Source organism: Bactrocera neohumeralis, chromosome 6, assembly GCF_024586455.1.
Source record: "Bactrocera neohumeralis isolate Rockhampton chromosome 6, APGP_CSIRO_Bneo_wtdbg2-racon-allhic-juicebox.fasta_v2, whole genome shotgun sequence".
NCBI classification, from domain to species: Eukaryota; Metazoa; Arthropoda; class Insecta; order Diptera; family Tephritidae; genus Bactrocera; species Bactrocera neohumeralis.
Genome location: NC_065923.1, coordinates 68344717 through 68368012, shown reverse-complemented (window position 1 = coordinate 68368012; position 23296 = coordinate 68344717). Strand labels below are relative to the sequence as shown.

Here is a 23296-nt window from a genome sequence, read left to right as displayed (position 1 = left end):
CTACAGGTCCACTGCGCTATGTTTCAAGCAGAGGTCCTTGTAATTGAGAAAGCTGCGGATCTTGCATCTAAAAGTATATAATGCATCAGCGGGCAGCTCCACAGTTAACATCTACGTAGACAGCCAAGCAACAATCAAGGCAGGAACCTTGATTTGCATTTCAATCAGAATTGCCTTAATGAGTAGGGCAGCAATGGAGAGTGAGCCAGAATAAAGCATGGTATGGAAGTATAGAATGGTCACAGATTAAGAAAACAGCAGGAAATATCAAGAGCAAAGCACCAAGAAAACGATTCATCATCTATTATACATTTGTTTTACATTGGCAAGGCAACCTATAAAGCCTTTGGATATCCCACGGTATGATATACTGGAAAAGATATCGTAAATGAGGTCAAAGAGTCTATTAAACTTCGCGTCAAGCGCAGGCATCCTAAAGTATGATTTCTCCTCATAGACTACGGAACGGCACTCTATCTATTATCGCTAAGAACAAAGCTGGTCTATGCGTGGATCAATAATCTACTAGACACCTAACCTAACCAAAATTCTATGACCCACAAATTTTCACTTCCGGTAAGACTGATTGTAGTGTTAATACTTCTAGAGTTAGAAAACGGCCCGAAGTGCAGCCTTCTTCAGACAAGTGACTATCCACTCTGTTACTGAGAGGGTTTGAGAGTTCATTATGCTGTGGGCTTGAGAACTTTAAGATGCCAACAAACTGCATGAAAGATGACTCGGTGAAGCTATCTCAGCACTTTCTTCTTGATGGTCCCGCGTAAACGAGCTCAAAGCTTAAACAGTTGGGAAAGTCTAGATAATCTTTTAATTATTGAAAAGGGAGAGCAACTATATGCTGCAGTTAGATAGAAGATAGAAAATAATTGAGGGTTTGCACTGCGACTTATGATCTATTACATCCTTTTCTCTATCACATATGGTCACAAAGGTCCAATACGCTGAACGATTCCAGGAGCTTGCTAGGTGAGATGGATGTGATATGATCCCTATCCACGTAGATGGATCTAACGGCCTTGGGATTCTGCAGTTAACCGACTATCACAAATTTTAGAATATTTTTGAGTACTTTTAACCGTCTCCAGGTGATGTGTTCTATTCAACGGTATGTTTCCATTAAAAGTAAACCCAATACTTGGTTACTTAAGTTGATAATGAAACTTCTTCAAAATCGGTTTTCAACTACATCTTACAAACCGTCTGGTTCAAAACCTTTAGCCAAGATGTGTCACTAAGAAGAAAACAAGAGAAAGAGAGTGAGAGAGAGAGAGAGAGAGATCAAACTCATTCCAACGGTATTTTCCAAAACGAACATATTAATCACATTTGTATGTGCAACGAAGTGGAGGCCAATTACTATCGCATACAAATAACTTGACGCGTTCGCAGACGAACAAAATGACCGACTAATCAACTGGCTGACAGTCAAGTGCACAAGTGAGCCAATAAAAGTTGGCACGTTTCCTGCAACAGAAGCCGCCGCGATTCTGTGTGAGCCGCGCGCTGCTACCCATTACCAAAGCCGTGTTTGGCTGCGCTTTACGGCTACCCTTACTATTCACATACCCTCCAATATATTTCTTGATAACGTTGGACCCCTTCGGCTTCCGATGGCGGGGCAATTTTTTATATCATAATTGCATAATTTCAAACTTGTTGGCAACTTAATTGCGCAAAAGTTGTTGTTTGGTTTAAATGCAATCACGGCTTAAGTGGCACTCATCAAGCGAGACAGCGTACATAAAGCGACTTCTGGAGAGCGCTTTAGCGGCCAATAGGCAGTTGTGCCGTGGAGCAGTTGTATGGGGTTTTCGCAAAATAAGACAGCAAAGAAGAAATTAGAAATATAGCAAAATATGAAGTGCAGCAGAAGATGCTTTCGCTTCGCTGTTGCTACCTTTTCTTCTGGGTACTACAACAATTTTTACTCTTACGCCTCCTGCGTAAATGCCACAACTCTTAGATGGACCGTTTAAATTTCCGCCTTAACATGTGGTGGCATGCCACAATGTGCTGCGTATAAGACGATTTTAAATGCTTGTCAAGTTGCCACTGACCACTCGCCACCAGCTCAGCGCTATCCCCCAACCGTGCTAATAGTTGTGCCGCAATTGTTCCGCATTTGTAGTGAACTCGTTCAATCGCCGCTGCAGTGGGCTGTGCCTTCTTACTTACTTAGAGTTTTATGAAAAAGAGAAACGCTTCGCTTTCAGGCTATTAGCGTGCCTAACATGTATTCTTGCAACGCGCCAGCAACATAACTCAGAAACGAAAGGACGGACCTGTAGTCAGTCGGCTGTTGAAGTTCTTTTTGGTTTTTTTTTTTAGCATTAGAATAGTCCGGTTTGCAATTCGTTAAAGTTGGATTGATAGATCTTATGGTGGCGGCTTGTGACATACTTTGTGAGAACTACTATAAATTTTCTAAAGCGAAATTGATAAGTAATAGTTCCTTTTAGTAAAAGAGTTATATTTCGAGGTCGAATTTGGTTAAAAATTTACGGAAAGATCGAGAGAAACTTTCAAAGGAATTTTGAGCGGCATACAAAATATGTAGGAGCGCTATGGTGGCGATCTTTATCTTCCTTTGCTTCCCCCGGCGGGTACTGCGTTGAATACTTTCAGAGCTGGAGTATTTTCGTCTATTCGGAACACACGACCGAGCCAGCGGAGCCGCTCTTGATTCGTTCCATCGTCTGCGGTATTCGCCGTTGCCAATGGTAATCCAGTAGAGTCCAATGAACAAAGCTTCATCCAAGTTAGATCCATCGGTCCCAAATTGGTCCAATCAGCCTCACTGATACCGCAAAAATATGAAGCTGCGGATACATAACAATCTCTTAGATCCCAGATTTCAATAATAAGACACAACTACGCAGTACTACCTAATAGATTTGAAATAATAGTATAAAGATAGATAAATCCAGTAAGCGATGACCCCAAAGAGATGAACGTACAAAATTTTGTATGATATCGGAAAATCTGGTGGAAAATAGTTGGGAAAGCAATGGTCCACCATGGACTGTTGTTGTAAGCGATCTTCCATTGAAAGAGGTTCCACTTCCAGTTATTTGTTCCGATTTTCTCTATGACTCTAGTTCTACCAGAGATCTATTTGACACACGTGTGGTCTAGCAAACTAGCCTAAAGTCAGACAGCCTTAGGAGTGGGAGGATAGTTATTCCAGAGGCGATAACAGATATATTACTTCTCTTTGCCTGTTGCTAATATAGTGTTCTGGTAAAGTCCAGTTGGGCGGAGTCAGCCACAGCACTTTATGCTAAAAGTTTCTGCTAATGTAGGTTGGACTTTAACAGTTTTTTGTCGAAGACTGTGAAAGCCAGTCAGCCTTTAGTATACATTTTTCGGTCGCACTTTGCGATTTTTTTAGAGGGTATAACCAGACACACGACATGGTAACCTGGATTTCCACCTAACCCAAAGATTAAGTGGACATGGGTGCTTTAGAAGCTACCTGTTCAGTTTCCGGCACGACATTTGTCCGACGTGTTCAGAGTGCTTTGAAGACCTGTGCAAGTATTCTTTTATTGTCCTCGCCTTGTAAGTACATGGGAAAAACTTAAATTTACGTTCGGTGGTAGTTTGATGTTGGAATATTTGACGACACTCATGTGTCAGTCCACGAAGAACTGAAACAGCGAAGCGGCAGCTCTAATCATGAGAAAACTGAGACATATAGAGCAGATTAGGCGTCCTTCAGTTTGAGCTATAAAGGAGACTTAAATGGTTTTTCACTCCCTCGAAGTAATACTTAATCAGTTGGTTCCGTGTTAGAGTCTGCAGTTGGGAGTAGGTTATTATTAGCGGCTTGAAGTTCCGCACTCTGGCTTTTGATGTTTTCCGCTACTTAAAAAAAAAGAGTTGATAACCAGAGCTATAATCAAACTGTTTGTATGTGTGAAGGATCCTTAAGAACTATTTGAGGCAGGTACGAAAATCCTGAGGTCAGAACATCGGGCCACCATTTTGGACATACTTTGTTTAGGAGCCACTTTTTTTGTCCAACTCTTTTGAACAAGAGGAACCTTTCTCATAATACCATAGAGCATAATAAAAATTATCCATATTTCCGTAGTTTCCAAAGTGGGCCTATAAGTTTTTCAAGTTATTTCAATAGCGCTTTTAGACACCTGGTAACTGCAAATACATCTGGCACTTACTAAAACAGATATTGCAACTTCATATCTAAAATCACCAGTCTTCGTCATATTTATGCCTTTGATGCAACACTTGCCCAGTGCAACAATCACTTGCTGCATTCGACACGGATGCCAGCTCAAGAGCGAACGTCGCCAATGGGCTCATCCCACGTTGCCGTTGTTGGTTAGACGTTGCGGACGCGATCAAATGCAGTTCGTTTGCTGCGTTGTTTTTGTTTTATATGCACATACATACATACGTATACTTAGCCATCACGCCCTAATAAAATTGTTCTTTATATATGTGTGCGTACAAGTTTTTTTCCGCTTAAGCGATTTTTCAGCGTTCTTGCATATTAATTTGGCTTGCACTTCGGGTACCCTACGAGTCCAATTATGTGCTTATGTTTGTGCAACGCTTGGTTTAATGTAGCATACATGTATACATACTATACTATATGCAACATATGTTTGTCGGTTGAACTGCGGCCGCTTTCAGCGTGAGGCACCTTGCCTTTCTTTGGTTTTGCAAACGCTTGCAAATTGCTCAATTAAATTTGAGTGAAATTGGTAATTTTTCAAAAATGATTGCATTAATTTTTCATTAAAGCTTTTATGTACAAAGAATCGTGAGTACATATGATATATATATCTAATACTTTATATTATATATGTAAAACTGAAAGAGTCTTCAAAATGCCTGCTCGAAGGAATTTGCTTTGAAAAAGCAATTTGCTGGCGGCATATTTGTTGAACGGCGTTAATAACACTTTCGTTGCAAAATTTAAAGCTTCTAAGGCTAAGAACTAACAATCGGTAGAATAGTTATATTCCCTATTTTTAAATTAAAATAAAATTTAGTTAACGTAGAACTCTTTTTGAAGTCCACTTATAATCAGCATTGCTTGCTGTATTCATTATCAAACGATCAGCTCCCAATCTGAATTAGAGTTGGGAGGTAGTGACATCCAGTAATTAATAGTGAAGTCATGTTAGGTTATACTGGCCAGCTGTCACGTCATACATGGAAAATATTGAGACTTTGCCCTGCGACCTATGATTTATTGTTCCCTCTCCAATATCACATATGGTCACAAAGGTCCAGCACTCACAACAATTCCAGGAGCTTGCTATGCGCGAGTGAGGTAACGTGATCAGTGTCCACGTAGATAGAAGATTAAACCTGCTCCTACAAATTACTGGGCAATCTAGAATCAAGTGTTCTGGAGTTTCCTGTTCCATGTTGCAAAAGCGGCAGTTTGCGCAAGACACAATGCCCTGTATAGAGCACATCTAGCAGGCGGAATTTGTCTTAGGAGAGGTTGATCATATCTATAAAGCTTATTAGGTTGTTACCTGCCAATAGTAACTTGGCGTGGCGCATTCCTATAGCCTGCTGCCAGTGCCGTTCTCATCCCACTCTCTCTTCCGTGAGGGGCAGTTCATTTTCCCACCGCAATACATGGTTCTGCTGCTTTTCTTTTCCCACCGCAATGCATGGTTCTAGTCCCATCATTCTGGAAGCTGCCGCAGAGCCCGACAAGTTCTTCGACCAGCTCATTGCCGGCTAACCCTTTATGCCCAGACACCCAGGTCAGGTGTACATGGTTGCAAACTGATAGGCGCTTCAGCTTTGCTATATACTCCTCCACTAAAAGCGTTTTTACCTCATAAGCTGAGATCGCATTTAGTGCCGCTTGACTATCACTAAGAAAGCGATACGCTGGTTGCGATGAATATTGATTTCTGCACACTGACTTATAGCAAAGACTTCTGCTTGAAAGATGCGCGGAAAACATCCCATTGGTATGGATAGTTTGGTATGCGGTCCCGGAATGACTTCTCGAATGTCTTTCGGTGTTTTCGAGCCGTCAGTGTACCACGGGATAGTGCTGCTTCTCAGTAGTAGGTCGAGCGTGGAATCACTCCACTCCGTCTTACTGCCGAGAGTAACTCTAATCTTATTAAAAATTTACCCTCTTCGTAAAGTATTCCCTTTGAAGAAGGGTCAGTGGTGTGCCTTCTCCCAAGGCCTTCATTAGTTGAGACGATATTATCTTCCCTTTGCCAACACCCTCTGATGCCATGAGCAGCATGGTATGCTTCGCTACCTATTTGGTCACTAGATGCAGCGGTGTGAGCTTCAGCATGAATGCATGCGCATTGCCTCTAAAGTGCCGACGCAGGCGAGTCATTGCAGCTTCGATAGTTGAAATCCTACCAAAGACTTCGTTGCCTTAGATGCCTAAGCAACAGCTCTATAAGTGACAATAGGCCTTACGATCATGGTATGCTGCCATCTAATGATACGTGGATTGTAGTCCCGGATTGCCTGATATAATAAAAATAAATAAAAAATAATATTTGGACTTAAAAAAAAAAACAATGGAGCGCTCAGTACATCTCCATTCAACTAGTTTAGTAGCTAGCCTATAGTCAGATAGTCTTTGGAGAGGAAATATAGTTATTCTAGAGACGATAACAGCTGTAGAATCTAAACGGGGAAGATCGGATCTATTGTTCCTCGTTGCTTGGTAGTTTTACGGAGTTCATAAATAGGAAACTCTACAAAATTTAAAATAGGACTTGTGACACTAAACTAAGCAAGTAAACATGCGTATCCCCAAATTAGTACATTGAGAACTCAACGTACTTATGAGGATATGTTCTGACTAATCAGACTTTCGCAACGAAGAAATGACACAAGATTGACAGCTTAAATGCGTCTGCGTCAAATAAAAGCATGTAATGAGGCGCCACAATGACAAGTAACGGAGATAGAACTACATAGAGTTAGAAGAACTATAGGCAAGTGGCTTATTCACGCAGCTTTCAGTTTTGATTGCGAAGCGTTGAAGAAGAAAGATGCGCAGACAAGACAACAAGTGTCAGCTTCGATCAATCTGAAGTTACAAAGAGCTTTATAGGTACGTATCTATATGTATGTATAAATATATATCGACAAGTTGTCCGTTGCAAAGTAGCTGTTATGAGAGCTAGGTACACAAACAGTTGTTTACTTCTTCTCTGTCGGTTAACAAACGGTGGCTACAACTAAGTTGTCATACTCATAATACCCACAACTTCTCACACATTTTCAATGCAACTTGTGGTTGTTGCCACATCTTCAATGCAACATTTTTACTCTCGTTCGTTACAGTTGTCAATTTATTTATCTTTTGTTGTTTATGCTTTTTCTGTTATTGACATTTTGTGGGAAATATCTTGAAGTCTGGCGTTGTGCAATATTTAACTGTAATGTGTAGTCGTGACAGCGGAATATCAGGTTTGTATTAATTTGTAGCATTATTGTGGCAGCAACTGCTGCTAACTGCAATAGAATACTGCTAATTGTCGACAAGCGTTGCTCAGTGGGGACCATGGATGGCTTAATGGTTAGTTCGCGTTGAAAATATGGACGGTTTAGATATATGTATACTTATCTATAAGTATATAATGGACAATAATAGATTTTTTCTGTGATCTATTGAGCTTTTATATCTCTTTGATATATGAAATCTCAATGTGGATCCTATCTGATTGAAAGATTTGATAGAATCAGAACCATTTTTATTATCCAGCGTGAGCCGTGAAAAGATAATCGAAACAGACCACCTCTTCGTCGATTTTAAGGCTGCTTTTGACAGTACGAAAAGGAGCTGCCTTTATGCCGCTATGTCTGAATTTGGTATCGCCGCAAAACTAATACGGCTGTGTAAACTGACGTTGAGCGATACCAAAAGCTTCGTCAGGATCGAGAAAGATTTGATATCAAACGAGGTTTCAGACAAGTCGACTCCGTATCGTGAGACCTCATTAATCTATACTTGGAGAAAATAATTCGAGCTGTACATCTGAATAGAGAAGGGAGACTATTGTCTACGAGTATAAGACTGTACAGCTGCTGGCGTACGCCGCTGATATTGCATCATTGGCCTCAACAATCGCGCTGTTAGTTCTGCTTTCTCCAGGCTGGATGAGGAAGCGAAGCAAATGGGTCTGGTAGTGAGTGAGGGCAAGACGAAATAATTCCTGTCAGTCCTTTGCGAGTCGTGCCAGTTATACATCCTAAGTGCAGACAGGACTCTATGTACTTGGTCCTTCCATTGTATGCGGGGGCACCATGGTTGACCAGGTTGTCTTTTGCACGGATCCAACAAATGCCGGAAGCTTTGCCAATATGTTTATAATTGATACCTGATGAAGCTCTTGTGGAGTTCTGAAAATTCCTCTAAACGCTTCTGAATCCAAAACTAAATTTTTGGAACTTGTAAGCTTTGATTGTTGGTCTTATTTATGCTGATTACGAGATAAACAAAGTCTTTGTCTTCCCTCGTTCAAAACTAGACCAACCTCCTTCGATTCTTTTTCTAGGCTGATGGCTACGTTGTTAAAGCCTACCATGTCCATAAGATCTGCGTACTCCAATATATTGAAGAAGGCTTACATGAAGGAATCATGCTGACTAAAACATGGTCTCTTATTAGAGACAGAGCTGATGGCTATGCTGCTTCTGACGAATGGGCTGCTTCTTTCAGTGCTCGAAAGCGGCTTTGAAATCCACAAAAATGAAGATCCCTTCGTCCAGAGTCGTTATATTATAAAAGTATGTTCTAAGGTGTGTTCAGGTCGAAAGCCACACCGATAACTCCAATCAGTTTATTTCCAATGAGCTTCTGTCTTCCAAAAATACTGTGTAAATATCTTATATGATCCCGCGGGATTTAGTGCATATTGCGGTATCTCCCTTCTTGTGGACAGGGCATAGTATACTGATATGTCAATCATTGAACATGTATTCATCCAACGGAATTATGCTTAGCTCCTCCTCGTTTAGCTCCTCGCCAGGCTTTAAACAGCTCAGCCACAGGCAAACTGTTAGAGAAGAAGTAAGTAGTAGTCTCTTACTACTCAGTCACTGATAGCTCATCGCGTTCCTAACTGGCTGTAAACAAATATTTTAATATCAGATACCACAACTATCTTACATATCTCTTGAACTGTCAAACTCCTATAAATATATTGCGTTCCAGGCCGTTTACATCCTTCATTCCTTCTGTAACATACACCTGTATTTATACAAATTACTTCCAATAAGCAATATATTATAGAATATTGCTTGATTGATTGTAAAATGAAGAACAGCTTAGAACAAAATAAATAAGAATCTGCATACTTCCTCGTTCAGGCTTTCACTGCCCAACTCTTGTGTATATTCATCTTCGCCGCTTGTTAGTAGACCGTTATCATAGCACCGCCTAACTGCTTCCGTCAGCACTTCAGGCTCGCAAGTCCGTGAAAGTAGTCCAAGCAGCACATAAATTTGCCAAGCTTAAAATTGATATTAATGCATACATTATGCAAAAGGTAAATTAATAAGCGTTTCTGCGCTACACCAACTCAAAATCTTAATATACTCGTAGAGGCCAAGCGGCTATTATGAAACGAGTGCATCAAATTGATTAAAAGCCATCAACAACATGTTGCAAGCGGCGCTATCACACACAGTTGTGCGGCAATTAATGTTGTTGCAACATTGTTAAGAACGACGCATGTTGGGCGTTTGGAATTTATGATGCTAAATTTAAAATTACAGCGTGCAGGTAGATTTTAGAGACATAGCAGAAGTCAGCCGTGATATCTTCTTCTTCTTTATTGGGGTAGACACCGTTTACACGGTTATAGCCGAGTTTACACAGCGCGTCAGTCGTTCTTCCTTTTCGCTGATTTTGGGCCAATTGGAGATTCCAAATGTAGTCGGGTCCTTCTCCACCTGTTCTTTCCAACGGAGTGGAGGTCTTCCGTTTCCTCTGCTTCCACCGTGGAGTACTGCGTCGAATACTATCAGAGCTGGAGTGTTTCCATCTATTCGAAGAACATGATCTGGCCCGCGTAGCCGCTGTCTCATTATTCGCTGAACTATGTCAATGCCGTCGGATATCTCGTACAGCTCATCGTAACGCCGACTCATCAGATGTTGTCATCGTTCATCAGTCTCTTGAACTGCGAACCCATAGATATCCAAGACGAGTTTCGGATAAGGCTGGATAGAAAAATAGGAGATGTTCCAGCGTCTCCTCATGCACTTTCAGCAAGTGTCGTAATTACTTTTGTCCATCAGGCTCACATGTGATGCCAGTAGATTGTGACTTGTCATTAGAGCTATAACCGTCGTGTAGTCTTTTCGAGACCGAATGAGAAAAAAACATACCTTCGGTGTTCTTGCATATGATTTTGATAATTCTGCATGTTCTTAAGGCATTCCTTCTCGCCCTGAGCCGTCAGTAAACCATTTCGGAAATTTCATTGTATATCGTTTTAAGTGACTTCCGTATTTCCTGTACATTTTGGATAGCCATTTCGATTTTCGGAATCCATTTGTGATATGACACCCAGTACCGCTTTCATGCTGCCGCTACATCTACTGCTTCCCGGCTTCTGAAGACATTCTCTGACGTAATGCAATGTGGGTATATTGTCCTAATTGCCGCCTTGCTACCGACGTATATATTGATCATCTTTAAGTTGTTTTCTGCTATCTCTGCCGCTTTCCTGACTTTTCCGCCTTGAAGATACTGTGATATTCATGGGTCGCGAGCTCCGAGTAGCAGATTACGGCTCCCATTCAGAGGAACATATTGAAAACATTTTCTGCTATGAGTCGTTTGCCTCAACACCAAACGCTCAATACGTACCATTAGTTTTAAAGTCTCTGCCCTATTTTAGACCTTAAAAGTTTTATCAATTTACTGCTTAAAATGAATGACATTACCACGATTTCATTTTTGGTCACTCATATCTAAAATTCTGAACTTATTGATTGGGTTCTGACTTTGAAAGTCCCATTCCATTAACCATTTTGAAACCGTCTGTATGGATGTCATAAGTTCTGCTGGTGAGTCGAAAATATCCAGAATAGTCACATCCGTGTAGACATATTTTCAGTATAGTTAAACCCAACTGAGCTTCTACTGGTATCAGTAGAACATTATCGGCAGCAATTTCTTCACTTTGCTTTCGTAGATGGCAGGAGCCTCAATTTTCTTGATAGCGACCAGCTGTTAAAGCTTTGAATACTTAAACATTGTTGGTTTGTTGCATCATCATGTTAAATCGAAAAGCCGTTAACGAACATCTCCAGAATAGTAAGATCACTGTACATGAGAGATATTGTGCCGATATTTAAAGGTAAAAATAAAAATAATCCTCCGTTTAGTCCTAATTTAAAACTACACTTAGATCCACACTTCCTATGGTTTTGGTCGAACGGACACGGTCGGTTCGACAAGTTGTCGATTTAAAGCCGAATCATGACACAATTTAAAAGCAGTGAACTTCAAGAACTCGGTATGCTCTTCTGAAATGAAAAAGCTGCTCTTAATAATCCAGTGACTTGGTGGAGTTGCAACGCGTCTATTCAACTAAAACGACGTTTTGTAATTAGAAGAGGAGTTCGGTGACTATAAGCAGCTCTACAAAAAAGTATTTTCAATTCGTTCGAGTTTGTGGAATTAAAATTGTATTTCTAGTACATTATGCATGAGTCAGAATACTAGTTGGTACCTGGGTATGCAAGCTCTTTGTAGAAAAATAGCTTGCATAATTAATATGCTCCATTGTTCGAAGCTTTAAACTGATCGTTACGCTTAAATCATGTCTTTAAGATTGCGCGAAAGGCCTATCCATTTGCGACCAATAAAACAACAAATTTTCACACACCATTTCTGCTGTTAATGGTCGCAAAGTCTCACAAAGGAATTGTCATATCCTGCAGCAAGCACAAAGAGGAAGGCTTATAGGCATAAATAAATGTCGATATGAATGAGCAGAGAGTTGCTTATAACCGCAAAGATACATACATATGTACATACATATGTGACTATATAGCCAACAAAACAACTATTTTCGATGAACAAGCAGATTTTACAAAGCGCTCAAAGCGTCAAGCGATTGAAACACACAATAGAATACACATTCGCTGTAGAAGACGCTCGTGTGTGGAATGCGGAGTGGCCGCGTGGCAGCATGGTTGGTTAGGCAAATTCCTGCTAAGGCTGACCAGCAATAAAGCAATTATCCATGTGTAGTACTACTCATACAAAAGAAAAATATAAAGTATAGGCTAGAAGACAATTTTTATATACAAAAATATTTATATATATGTATGTATGTTTGACAAGAAGCTAACGCCGTTTTCCCAGGCGCGAATAGAGGCGCTTAAGTTTGTGTTTTACAACCGGAAAGCCGACAACTCATTTAAACACATAATATGTATGCTCTTACAACTACAAAGAGTAGTGTAAGTATAGCCTTGAACGTGCTCTAATAGTTTTAACGATGACAATTACACTTCGAAATCATTAGTAACTAGTTACTAGGATTTTCAGTAGTCGTTGAACAACAAAACTTCGATGAACGTGTTTTCTATTTATCCATATATAGTATTGTATAGAGATTACTAAATAATATTTACTCAAAGACTTTGTGTTTTCTTGCAACTAATCGAACTTAAATTCAAAACTTCGAAAGCCAATTTCGCGGTGACTTTCCTCATTCACAGTAGAGTGTATAACGGAAAAATATAAAATATCATTTACGAAATCGCAGCAAAGCACTCAGGTGTGGCAAGTTCGACGCAAGTGGCATGACACGTCGATTTGGCAACAAACAACCCAATAAGCTACTCACACATGAATACACTGCAAGGTACATACCTGTAGGTGAGAGTAACACTTACAAATATAGAATATGTGTATATAGGAGTTGTAGGGACCTTTCAATACCGCGAACTCATTCAAGGGTGCAAGTGCCAGCAACAATTCTGCTAGTGTTTTTGCTACCGCGTTTGAGGGCAAAGAAAATTTTCGCAATTTCTCACTTGAATGAGTTTTGGGCGAAAGGTGAGCAGCATATGTGTATATATGTACATATGTATAACCATTTATACATATATAAAATATATTGAGAAAAAGTGGCACATATGCACCTAGGAATAATTCAAAATCATATTTCTTTTCCGGATGAACGAATTCAGCACAAAAGTTATTTGTTATTGAAGTTAAAGTGGGTCAAAGTGAGTTCAAAATTTGTGAAGGACTGAAAATGGGTGAGATTTAAATTGGAAAAAAGCGCTTACGTGGATAATACATAGCCAAGCATATGTATATACTAGTACGTATATATAATTATATAAAAAAAAATTTTTAAATAAAAAATAAATTTTTTTTGGTAAGAATATCTGAAAATTTACGATTTTCCTACAAGTAAAGACGAAGTTGATCCTTCGGATTAAGCATATTTCAGAGTATACAAATATATCGTTTATGTAATTTTTGAACAAAAGTCAAATGCCGAGCCTCCCGTTCAATAAATTGCTATTTTTGAAAATTTCAGCCAAATCTTGTTTCTTAACCCCAATATTTAGTACAGTATTAAGTAAAAATTTTTAATAATTTAGAAAAATTATATTTAAAAGAGTTATAACCATTATCAGTGTATTCTGTTCAGAAATGTGTTCAAATAAATTTTGAAAAAATTTGGCAATTTTTCGGAGTGTGTCAAATTTTCCGAAAAAAGGAGTTACTTTTCGAAGATAGATAAGTTATATGTAACTAGTTCTTATCAATGTATTCTGTTCAGAAATTCGTTCAAATAAATTTAAAAACAAATTTGACGATTTTTCGGAGTATGTCAAATTTTTCGACAAAATTTTCGGAGTTACTTTTCGAAGCTACTATACTTGCGTAGTAAGTGAAATATTTTTATTCCCTTCGAAGTAAAATTTAAAGTTATTCTGAAAAATTCCGAAAATTAGGAGTAAATCGAATAAATATTTGGACTATTTTTTCAAAGTAAATTTCGGCGTTATTGCGATATATTCTGAAGCCTTGCTAAAAATTAGATAAAAGTCAGCTAAAACCTTTCTACATACATATATTAACTAAATTTTTCTAATCATTTTTCGGAGTTACTATTTTCTTGAGGTAAGCGAAATACTTGATACAGTTTTTGTGAGCTTTTAAATAAATGTTCGGAGTGCATATACCAATTAAGAAATATTAAATTTGAAAACGAACAGTTTTCCTAGATACTACTTTTTCACACAATTTCCGAAGTCAATATTTTTCGGAATAAACGAAACATTCGGATTTTCGAAGTCAATTTTGGATTTAATAATTTTCTTATTTGCTTAGATATCATATTTGTTATAAACAAATCTCCTAATTACGAATCCCTTAAATTTAGCAGCTAACAGTTATCGGCGCTAGTATTCTATTAGAGTGAAAAAAATATTTTTATTTTTTTCGGAGTAAGTTTTGACAATTAACAAAATTTTAACCAGACTTTTCGGAGTTAAAACATTTTCGGAATAAGGAAAAATATTCGGAGTAAATTTCGGAGTTAATATTTTTTTTATTATTTGTTTGGGTATCACACTTTTCATATTAATTTTTTTTCTAATATGCGGAAATTTCCTTTTAATAACAACATAACAATTTTTCAACATGCCGCACGCACATTCCAAGCCTAATTGCATTTACATTATCACCACCTTTCTGCCATAAGCTCCCATTTATCATCTGCCTTGGTGTTAACATGCATTTATTTGCACTTTCAAAGATACATATTTATCGGTTGAATTATTTGCTGCATCGCATTTAGCGATTAATGCATTCCTAATTTATTTACATGTTTTGGGCGTACAAAAGTTAGCATATCCCGCTGCGCCTGTCCCCGAACTTATGCCACTAACGCATTTTTCTTGCAGTTACATAAATGTGGCAAGGTGGCATAGCGCAAAATCGCAGTGCGTGTTGCAGCAACCTGGATATTATAAACACAAATTGATTGTGCAACACGCATGTGGCACGCACACGCTAAAAACAGGATTTTTGTGGCCTTTTGCTACCGGCTAAGAACCGTTGAAATGCGTAATCTCACTTTAGCCATGCCTTACACCTCCATTTCGCAGGAACTCACTCCGCCACCGAAGTGCTTCTTCGCTCTATCCATTCATGTATAACATTTATGCTTTCAGCGAAGCTTCTTATATTGCCTACATGATAGCTAACGGTACTTTGTGTTATTTATGCGCAAACATTTGTCAGCCGATACGCAATTGAACGCAATTAGTTTCCGCCGACCTCACTAGTTAACACCCATTTCTGCGGCACAATGTGCGAGGTGGCTAAATAATTTAGCTTTGATTAGACGCTTAGTCGTTTCGATGAAAATTTTGTTCAACTTAAACACCCGGAGAGCTGTGATTTGGGGTTACGAGCTAACGAATGTTATTATAACTTTAGTGAGATTAGCAGGCTCTTGAGCCTAATTATGATGTGCATATTTATTCTATTGGTTACTGGGTATTTTGTTAAGAACCGTTAACCTTTCTAACGGTAGAGGCTCCAATCAGTATTGTTGAACCTGTGGAACCTTTGTACCATTCGTGAGTTTAGCAGGCACTTATCGACGAACCACTCCTGTGCGACTCCAAGATTCTTTTGGAATAGAGTAGAAGCCATGAGATATACTGAAGTACTTGTCCCTACTAATGTTCATTTTGCCGCAATCATAAGGCTAAAAATTGTGTCCGAACCAAGTTAGCAAAGTGGTATGCAGCAGGGTGAAGTGAAAACATCCAAGCAGCTTTTCCTTCGCTTTTTAGCCTTTGCAAGACTGAGGTTGAAACATCTCACCAGTCTTACCTTCGGCGAATAAGGAGACATACCCGAAACTGACCTTAGACGCCTAAAAAATTTGTGATATGCTCAAAGCGCTTTGTCGATTTGTAAAGGTCTTACGGACCGGCGTTCTAATCTATCGAAGTGAGATTCCTATTTTGATGTACCTCCCAAACAAACCAAACCTAACCGAATATTTATCATACGATGAAAAAGTAATTATATTGAGGTTAAGCTAGCGAAGTCTTGCTATGGAATCTAGATCGTTAACATAACTATTAAATTTAGTAAATATTTGGCCGATCTAATACCAAAAATCTGCAAAACTATGTATACAAGATTTTTTCTTCTTTAGCAACCAGCGGATACAGAGAAATAACTAGGTCTCATCCTAGATAGGAAGCTTTCATGGAAGCCGAATATCGAAGAGAGATGAAAAAAGGCATCGATTGCCTTGAACTGCTGTAGAGGAGAAAATGGCAAAAGATGGGATCTCTCACCATAAGTGGTCTTATAGCTCTACGACACCATCGTCAAGCCCATTTTGTTCTATGAAAAGATCATACTTGCAAAGAAACTCGAGAGCGTTCAACTGGCGGCGCTCATCAGCATGTGTGGTGCAATAAGTTCCACTCTAACCATTGCACTTAACGCCATCCTGCACATATTGCCTGTGGACATCGCCGGAGGGTGTATGGCTGCGAATGTTGCCATAAAATTCATAGATTTTAGGTTCCTAAAAGAACACGGGTCTAAACACTCGGAAATCCTCACTCACTTTGACTTTATACCGGGTTGCTTGGACCATGTAGTCACTTCCTGACTATTGCAATGTTTTCCATGCCAAGGTTGCAGCCAATAAGGTAGCAGTAGAATTACTGCTCCGGAGTACAGCCTCCTTCAGAGAAGTGACCACACACTCAGATAGCAAAGCGGCGATACTAGCCTTGAACTCATTAAGGTTCAGTGCGTTCAGGGTAGGTCAAAGAATGCCTAATCTCGCTTTCTATAGCATCGAGTATCTTTGTGATAAGACTAGCATGGCTGCCAGGCCACAGCGGAATCGCAGGAAAATGTAAAGCTAATGAGCTAGCAAGAAAAGGCACCCTAGAACCGCTATCGATAGAATGGGAGCAGACTAGGGCTCCTGTATTAGCCTCCATGCAGTAAGGCAGGAAGTTCTACCAGACGCTATCTGCAGAGGCTTTATGGAATAAGATGAGGTGAAAACAAATCCACACTTCCTTCTTGACTGAACCGCGTTTGGGAGGTCAAAACTTAAACACTTGGGAGCGCATACATACCTTCAGACATCTCACCGAGTTGGCGGGAATGGAAATTAAACGCCTGTGCAAATTTGTACTGGCTACTAAGCGTTTGCTAATTTATAAGTTCGAGCACAGGAGTTCTTCTTTTCTATAGCCACACAAAGGACTATGTACAAGTATAGTAGTCCAAGTGCGATCTTTGATCAGCCATCTAACCTAACCTAGCCGGCTGCTCAGGCCGAACACTAATATAAATCGTAATTTAGTATCAATTTAATTACATTAAATCATAAGCGAAGCAACAGTTCAAATAATGCCCAACCTGTTTGGAGCGACTCACCCTCAATCTCATTTACATACCATATGTAAATGGATGAGTAACAAGTGGGTGTGCGAAAAAAAGATCTTATTTGGTTCAATGAGACAGCAGACAGACGAAGACATCGAAAAAGTACCAAATTTAAAATGATGGCAGAATACATAAATAAAATTGTATATTGGCATTTAGACACGAGCGGCGGCCGGCGCGTGGTTTTGATATATCCAGCGCGTGTTCGGCTGACGAGCGATATGCAGAAGTATGGATCGTACGACGAATTCGAAAGTTCTGAGAAATGGAAATGAAAGTTTTCATGACCGACTAAGCATACGAAATGCAAAGAGTACAAAAATCCCAGCAAATAAGTTAATTTTAAGATTTTTTTAGGCGAGGCGTTAGCTGCAACGCGAGCCCACTAGCCAATTGCAGGTATATAAAAGAGTTTCAGTTGCAACTCAACTAAGACAGTTAAGCACTGCGTTTACTCAAAGCAACAACATGAAATTCCTTGTAACTTTTGTAACCAGTAAGTAAATAATTGATATTGTTGTGCTGACCTTTTAACCTCAATACTTTTATTTACTTTTCATCCTGCACACAGTCATCGTATGCGCCAACGCATACAGAGTACGAGTCATCGACTCCATCTCATCGGCTTCGAGTGAGGAGCTACTGATTACACCTGGCGGCCAGCCTCAACCAATCATACCGGTGCCAGATTCAATTTCTTCTGTATCTAGTAGCGAGGAAGTTATTCTATTACCGCCTGGTGGGCCATCGCCATTACCGGAGTAGGTGTCGTGTCACAGTCCGTGCTACAAGCCGTGAAGGTTAAGGCGCCTAAGTATGGCAATGTTTGGAATACCAATCGCATACTCGCACAAGTCTTGGGACCACAAGAAGCCACTGCACAAGGCGCGCGCGTTTATGGTTAATTTGAGACACAGGAATATCGACAGTGATTAGTTGATGAACTCAGGCAATGCAAAATGGACAGCTGGAAGCTAGGTAAAACAAAGTTCAGTAAATTTGAACGAAATATGTGTTAGATTAAGAAATTAATATTTTCATATATGGATTTATTTTTCCAATTTCTTCCCAAAATCCAAACTCGCTATAAATTTAATAAAAATATAAGTTTTGAAAATGTATACGAAGACTATTTTATATTATTTCGAATGACAAACAGTTATTCAGAAAGAAGATGATCCCAGTAGAGATACTTTAGGAGTCGAACACGGAATGACGAAAGGAACACGTTGGCGTATTTTACGTCGAGATCTTACTTACTGAAGCCGCTCAACCTTACCAAGCTACATGGCTTTGCTCTAGAGGTTCTTGAAAAGTTCCAAGAAAATCCGACGTTTTCGAGCCAAATTTTGTTCAGCGATGAGGCCCATTTCTGGCTCAATGGGTATATAAACAAGCAAAATTGCCGCATTTGGGACGAAAAGCAATCTGAAGATATTAAGGAGCTGCGGTTTTATCCAGAAAAAGCAGCGGTTTGGGGCGGTTTTAGGGCTGGTGGAATCGTTGGTTCATATTTCTTCAAAAATTACGCGGGGAGAACGTATCCGTCAATGGCGAACGTTATCGCGATATAATAGCCGACTATTTGATGCCTGAAATTGGAGGTCGTGATCTCGGCGACATTTGGTTTCAACAAAACGGCGCCACTTCCCACAAATTGCATGAATAAATGGATTTAATGAGATAACTCTTTGGTCAGCAGATAATTTCACGTTTTAGGCACCGCTCAATAAATCTTCTTATAATTTGGCCTGATCTAGCTTCTTTTGCTAATAAATTTAAATGGTCTTACCGGTCTAAGATACTTACTGATAGATTTTTGGGAGGTCTGATCATATCAACAGTCGTGGAGTCTGGATTTTAAGGACAAATATGGAAGCTTCAGATAATAGTATATTTCAGAGAGCAAAGGAAGCTTTGGACTCACGGATTTTCATTGGATTTTAAGGAAAAGTGTGGAAGGTTCGGATCCACGGAGGCTCATTGGATTTTAATGAAAAGTGTGGAAGGGTCGGATCTTTGAATCTTTCAGAGAGCGAAAGATGCATCAGGACTCACTCAAATTCGTTGAATTTTAAGGAAAAGTATGCGAAAAGTGTCCTGCAATGTTAAACGAATCCACCTTAGAAAAAAAACTTGGATTAATTCCTTAAAATCGAAACCAGACCAAAGTTTCGCCGACAACAAAGGCTGTTACTCAATCAATATCAAGATGGAAAAATAAATGAAACGAAAGTGTCTTTGTGTGTTTTAGAAAATAAATTTATATCAAAAACGAAGGCAGTGATTTTTTACTAAACGAAATCTTATGAAACAGTGTTTGGAAAATCGAAGCATCGAAAAAATATTTCGGTGTTCACAGCTGAACTTCAACGGTTAGTTGCCCAACTGCACCGCCGGCAGTATTTGGTATCTGCTGTTGATTCGGTTGTTTCTGCGTGACGTCTTGTTGCACGGTATAAACTTTTTTTGAAACTTGCTGTGGTACTACAACACCTTGTACAGGCTGGATGACACCCTGTTGTTGGTTTGGCACTTGTTGTACTTGATTGACAACTTGTTTCACCTGTGGGGGAACGGAAGGTTGCACGTCACGTGCAACTTCTACACCCTGTGCTGGCTGAGCAACACCTGGCTGTTGTTGTTGCTGTTGCTTCTGTATCTGCTGTTTTTGTTGCTGTGCATGACTGACCACTTGTGGAATGTGTTGATGCGCGTGTTCAACGATTTGTTGCACTTTGGCGGGTATCTGCGGCAACACCACCTGCTGCTCACTGGCAACATCTTGTGCTAGTTGTTGTTGTTGCTGTTGAAATTTGATGATAAACTCTTGTAATTTTTGTGCTTGCTCCTTTAGGTAGAGAATCATTTGTGGTATGTGTTTGTTCACATGTTCGACAATCTGTTGCACTTGTGGTGGCACCGCGACCGACTGACTGCGCGCAACAACAGCACCTTGTACTCCAGCCACTGGTTGTTGTTGTTCTTTGTTGACGTTCACACCTTGTTGATTTTGCACAACAGCCGATTGTTTTTGTTGTTGTATATGGTGATTTACTACTTGTGGAACGTGTGTGTGTACCTGTTCTACAATTTGTTGCACGTTCGGCGGTATAACGGGCACTGTTACTGCTTTGCCTGCAACAACAACGGGATTCACGTCATTCTTGTGCAACTTGTGGTAGTTCAGCACTTGTGGAATGTGTGCATGTGCCAGATCGACAACATGTTGCACACGATTGGGCACCTTATAGTTCTCATGTGGTATGGACACATGTTGCACGACACCGGTGAGCGTTAGTTGCGGCGCATTGGGTACTTTTTGATATTGCTGTTGTTGTGATTTGGCTTGCTGTGCAACATGTTGCTGGCCTTGATGCTGATGTTGCTGTCCATGATGCACATGTTGCTGGCCTTGAATCACATGTTGCTGGCCTTGATGTCCATGTTGCTGGCTTTGATGCACATGTTGCTGGCTTTGCTGTCCATGTTGCTGGCCTTGATGTACATGTTGCTGGCTTTGCTTTGATGCCCATGTTGCTGGCCTTGATGTACATGTTGCTGGCCTTGATGCACATGTTGCTGGCTTTGATGTCCATGTTGCTGGCCATGTTGCTGGCTTTGATGTCCATGTTGCTGGCCTTGACCACATGTTGCTGACCATGATGTTGATGTTGCTGCGCCTGATGCACTTGTTGTTGTTGTCCATGTGAGATATGTTGATGTACTTGCAGTGGACTGGACACAACTTGTTGCTCATGCTGATGATGCGATCCATGGTGCTGACCATGCGCAAGAAGTTGCCCAACATGTTGCTCAATCTCTTGTGCGTGCTGATGTTGTGCTTGATGACTGTGATGTGGGTGTTTTTGGGCTTGTTGACTCGATTGGCCGGATTGACCCGGCCGACCCGGTTGACCGGGTTGCCCAGCTTGATCCAATTGTCCCGGTTGACCTGGTTGACCGGCTTGGCCCGGTTGACCGGGTTGTCCAGCTTGATCCAATTGTCCCGGTTGGCCCGATTGACTCGACGGGTGAGATCTACCCGGCTGACCAGGTTGGCCTGGTTGACCCGGCTGTCCCGGTTGACCTGGTTGATCAGATTGACTCGACGGGTGAGATCCACCCGGCTGACCAGGTTGGCGGTTGACCCGGCTGTCCTGGTTGACCCGGTTGGCCTGGTTGACCGGATTGACCCGATTGTCCCTGTTGACTCGATCGACCCGGCTGACCGGGTTGGCCTGGTTGGCCCGGTTGGCCTGGTTGTCCCGGTTGACCCGGCTGTCCCGGTTGACCAGGTTGGCCTGGTTGACCCGGCTGACCCACACTGACCAAGTTCTGCTGTTGTGCGCTGCCCTGATAGGCGCAAGCGCTGCCAATGAGTGCTGGAATTGATAATGCAACACGTTTTTGATAAGTCAAAAATGTTTTTTTAGTAAAAAATCTTTTTTGGTAAATTTTGGTATACAAAATTTATTTTAATAATATTTCAATTTTTTTAAAATATTTTTACTACCTACCAAGCAATAAGTAAACCTTCATATTGTACTCCAAAATTGTGTAAATTACAGCGAACGTCTCAGAACGTTCTGCGCTTCAGTCTGCTGACGACAAGCGCTTTTATACCTCAGTAAGAATCAACATTTTTTTGAGATTTTTTCGGCTCATCGGCTCCAATGATGCACTTACAGCTGTGACCGCTTCATTTCCTTTGTCTGTAATATCAGCCAAAATTATATTATTTTTATTTTTATGCAAATTTTCTTGCGTTTTGCTGCGACAAATATTTTACAATAAATTTTCGTTAAAATTTTGCGTGTTTTTGCATTCTCGTATCTTTTTGAATTTTTTTTAAATTGTTTTTAAACTCATCTCAAACAGGTAATGCAAAAATTTGAATTACGCTTAATTTTCATTTGGCTCTTTCGGAGCGTAGCAATAATCTTGACTGCTCCATTGGTGCTGCTTTGGTTATTGTTGGTTATTTTCAAGCCCATTTACGTTAACATACAAGTATGTATTGAGAAGCGTTTGTGAGTCTTCAAAATTTATTAAATTTATATTGAACGCTGTTAGCAACACGAAAATTAATTTTAAGATTTTGATAAAACATATTTACAAGTAAGGAGCGCATTTAATACACAAGTATTTGTGGCTATATCTCTATAAAATGTCTTTTTCCATATTACCTTTCGTTACTTAAACTTTTTTTGACACTTTTTGTCTTCATAATATTATATCCCTTGCATGAACTACTTCTTGCTTTTATTACCTTATTAAAAAGTATCTAATTTCCTAGAGGGATAGCTGTCAAAATAAAAAGACACATGTGGCATTTATATTCATTAGTTATTAGACGAAACAGCCGTCAATCAGCCTCAGCGACGAGGCATATTTTCGAGTAATTGAGCAAAAATTGACCCACCAGATTCATTTGAATTCAGAAGAAATTACCAGCAGGTGTAGTTTGCACACCGAAAGGATTTGTTGGAGATAATTGATACTGAAAAATTTTGGAACATTGAACCGGCAGTGAGATCAGAAATAAACAAATTATTAGCACTCGTAAAATCCAATATATTTCAGCTTTGAATCATCTTCGAAGAATGTATGAACTTTAGGACAAACTTTGGTGTGACGAAAACAGTCATGGAGATTTGGCATATCCTTTCGAAAAATGTTCAATACTAGAATATATATTTTCTTGTTGATGAGAATTGGATGTAGTTTTGGTTCTGAGTACAGAACAATGCCTCCAATTTTCTTATTTCTTTCCTTTTTATATTTTTACTTTCATCTCCACAGGAAATATTC

General features: G+C 39.9%; 1 protein-coding gene and 1 pseudogene across 1 annotated transcript; one reads left to right on the top strand and one right to left on the bottom strand.

Annotated features, from left to right (window-relative positions):
* The first annotated feature begins 17950 nt into the window (after nt 1-17950).
* LOC126763799 (uncharacterized) lies at nt 17951-18412 on the top strand (annotated as a pseudogene).
* Nucleotides 18413-19838: 1426 nt separating this feature from the next.
* LOC126763788 (putative mediator of RNA polymerase II transcription subunit 26) lies at nt 19839-22024 on the bottom strand. The gene is made up of 4 exons (XM_050481600.1): nt 22003-22024; nt 21765-21867; nt 21144-21364; nt 19839-20917 (listed from the first exon to the last, which is right to left on the bottom strand). Exons 1-4 carry the CDS (start codon nt 22022-22024, stop codon nt 19839-19841), a joined length of 1425 nt encoding a protein of 474 aa, XP_050337557.1.
* Nucleotides 22025-23296: the final 1272 nt, after the last annotated feature.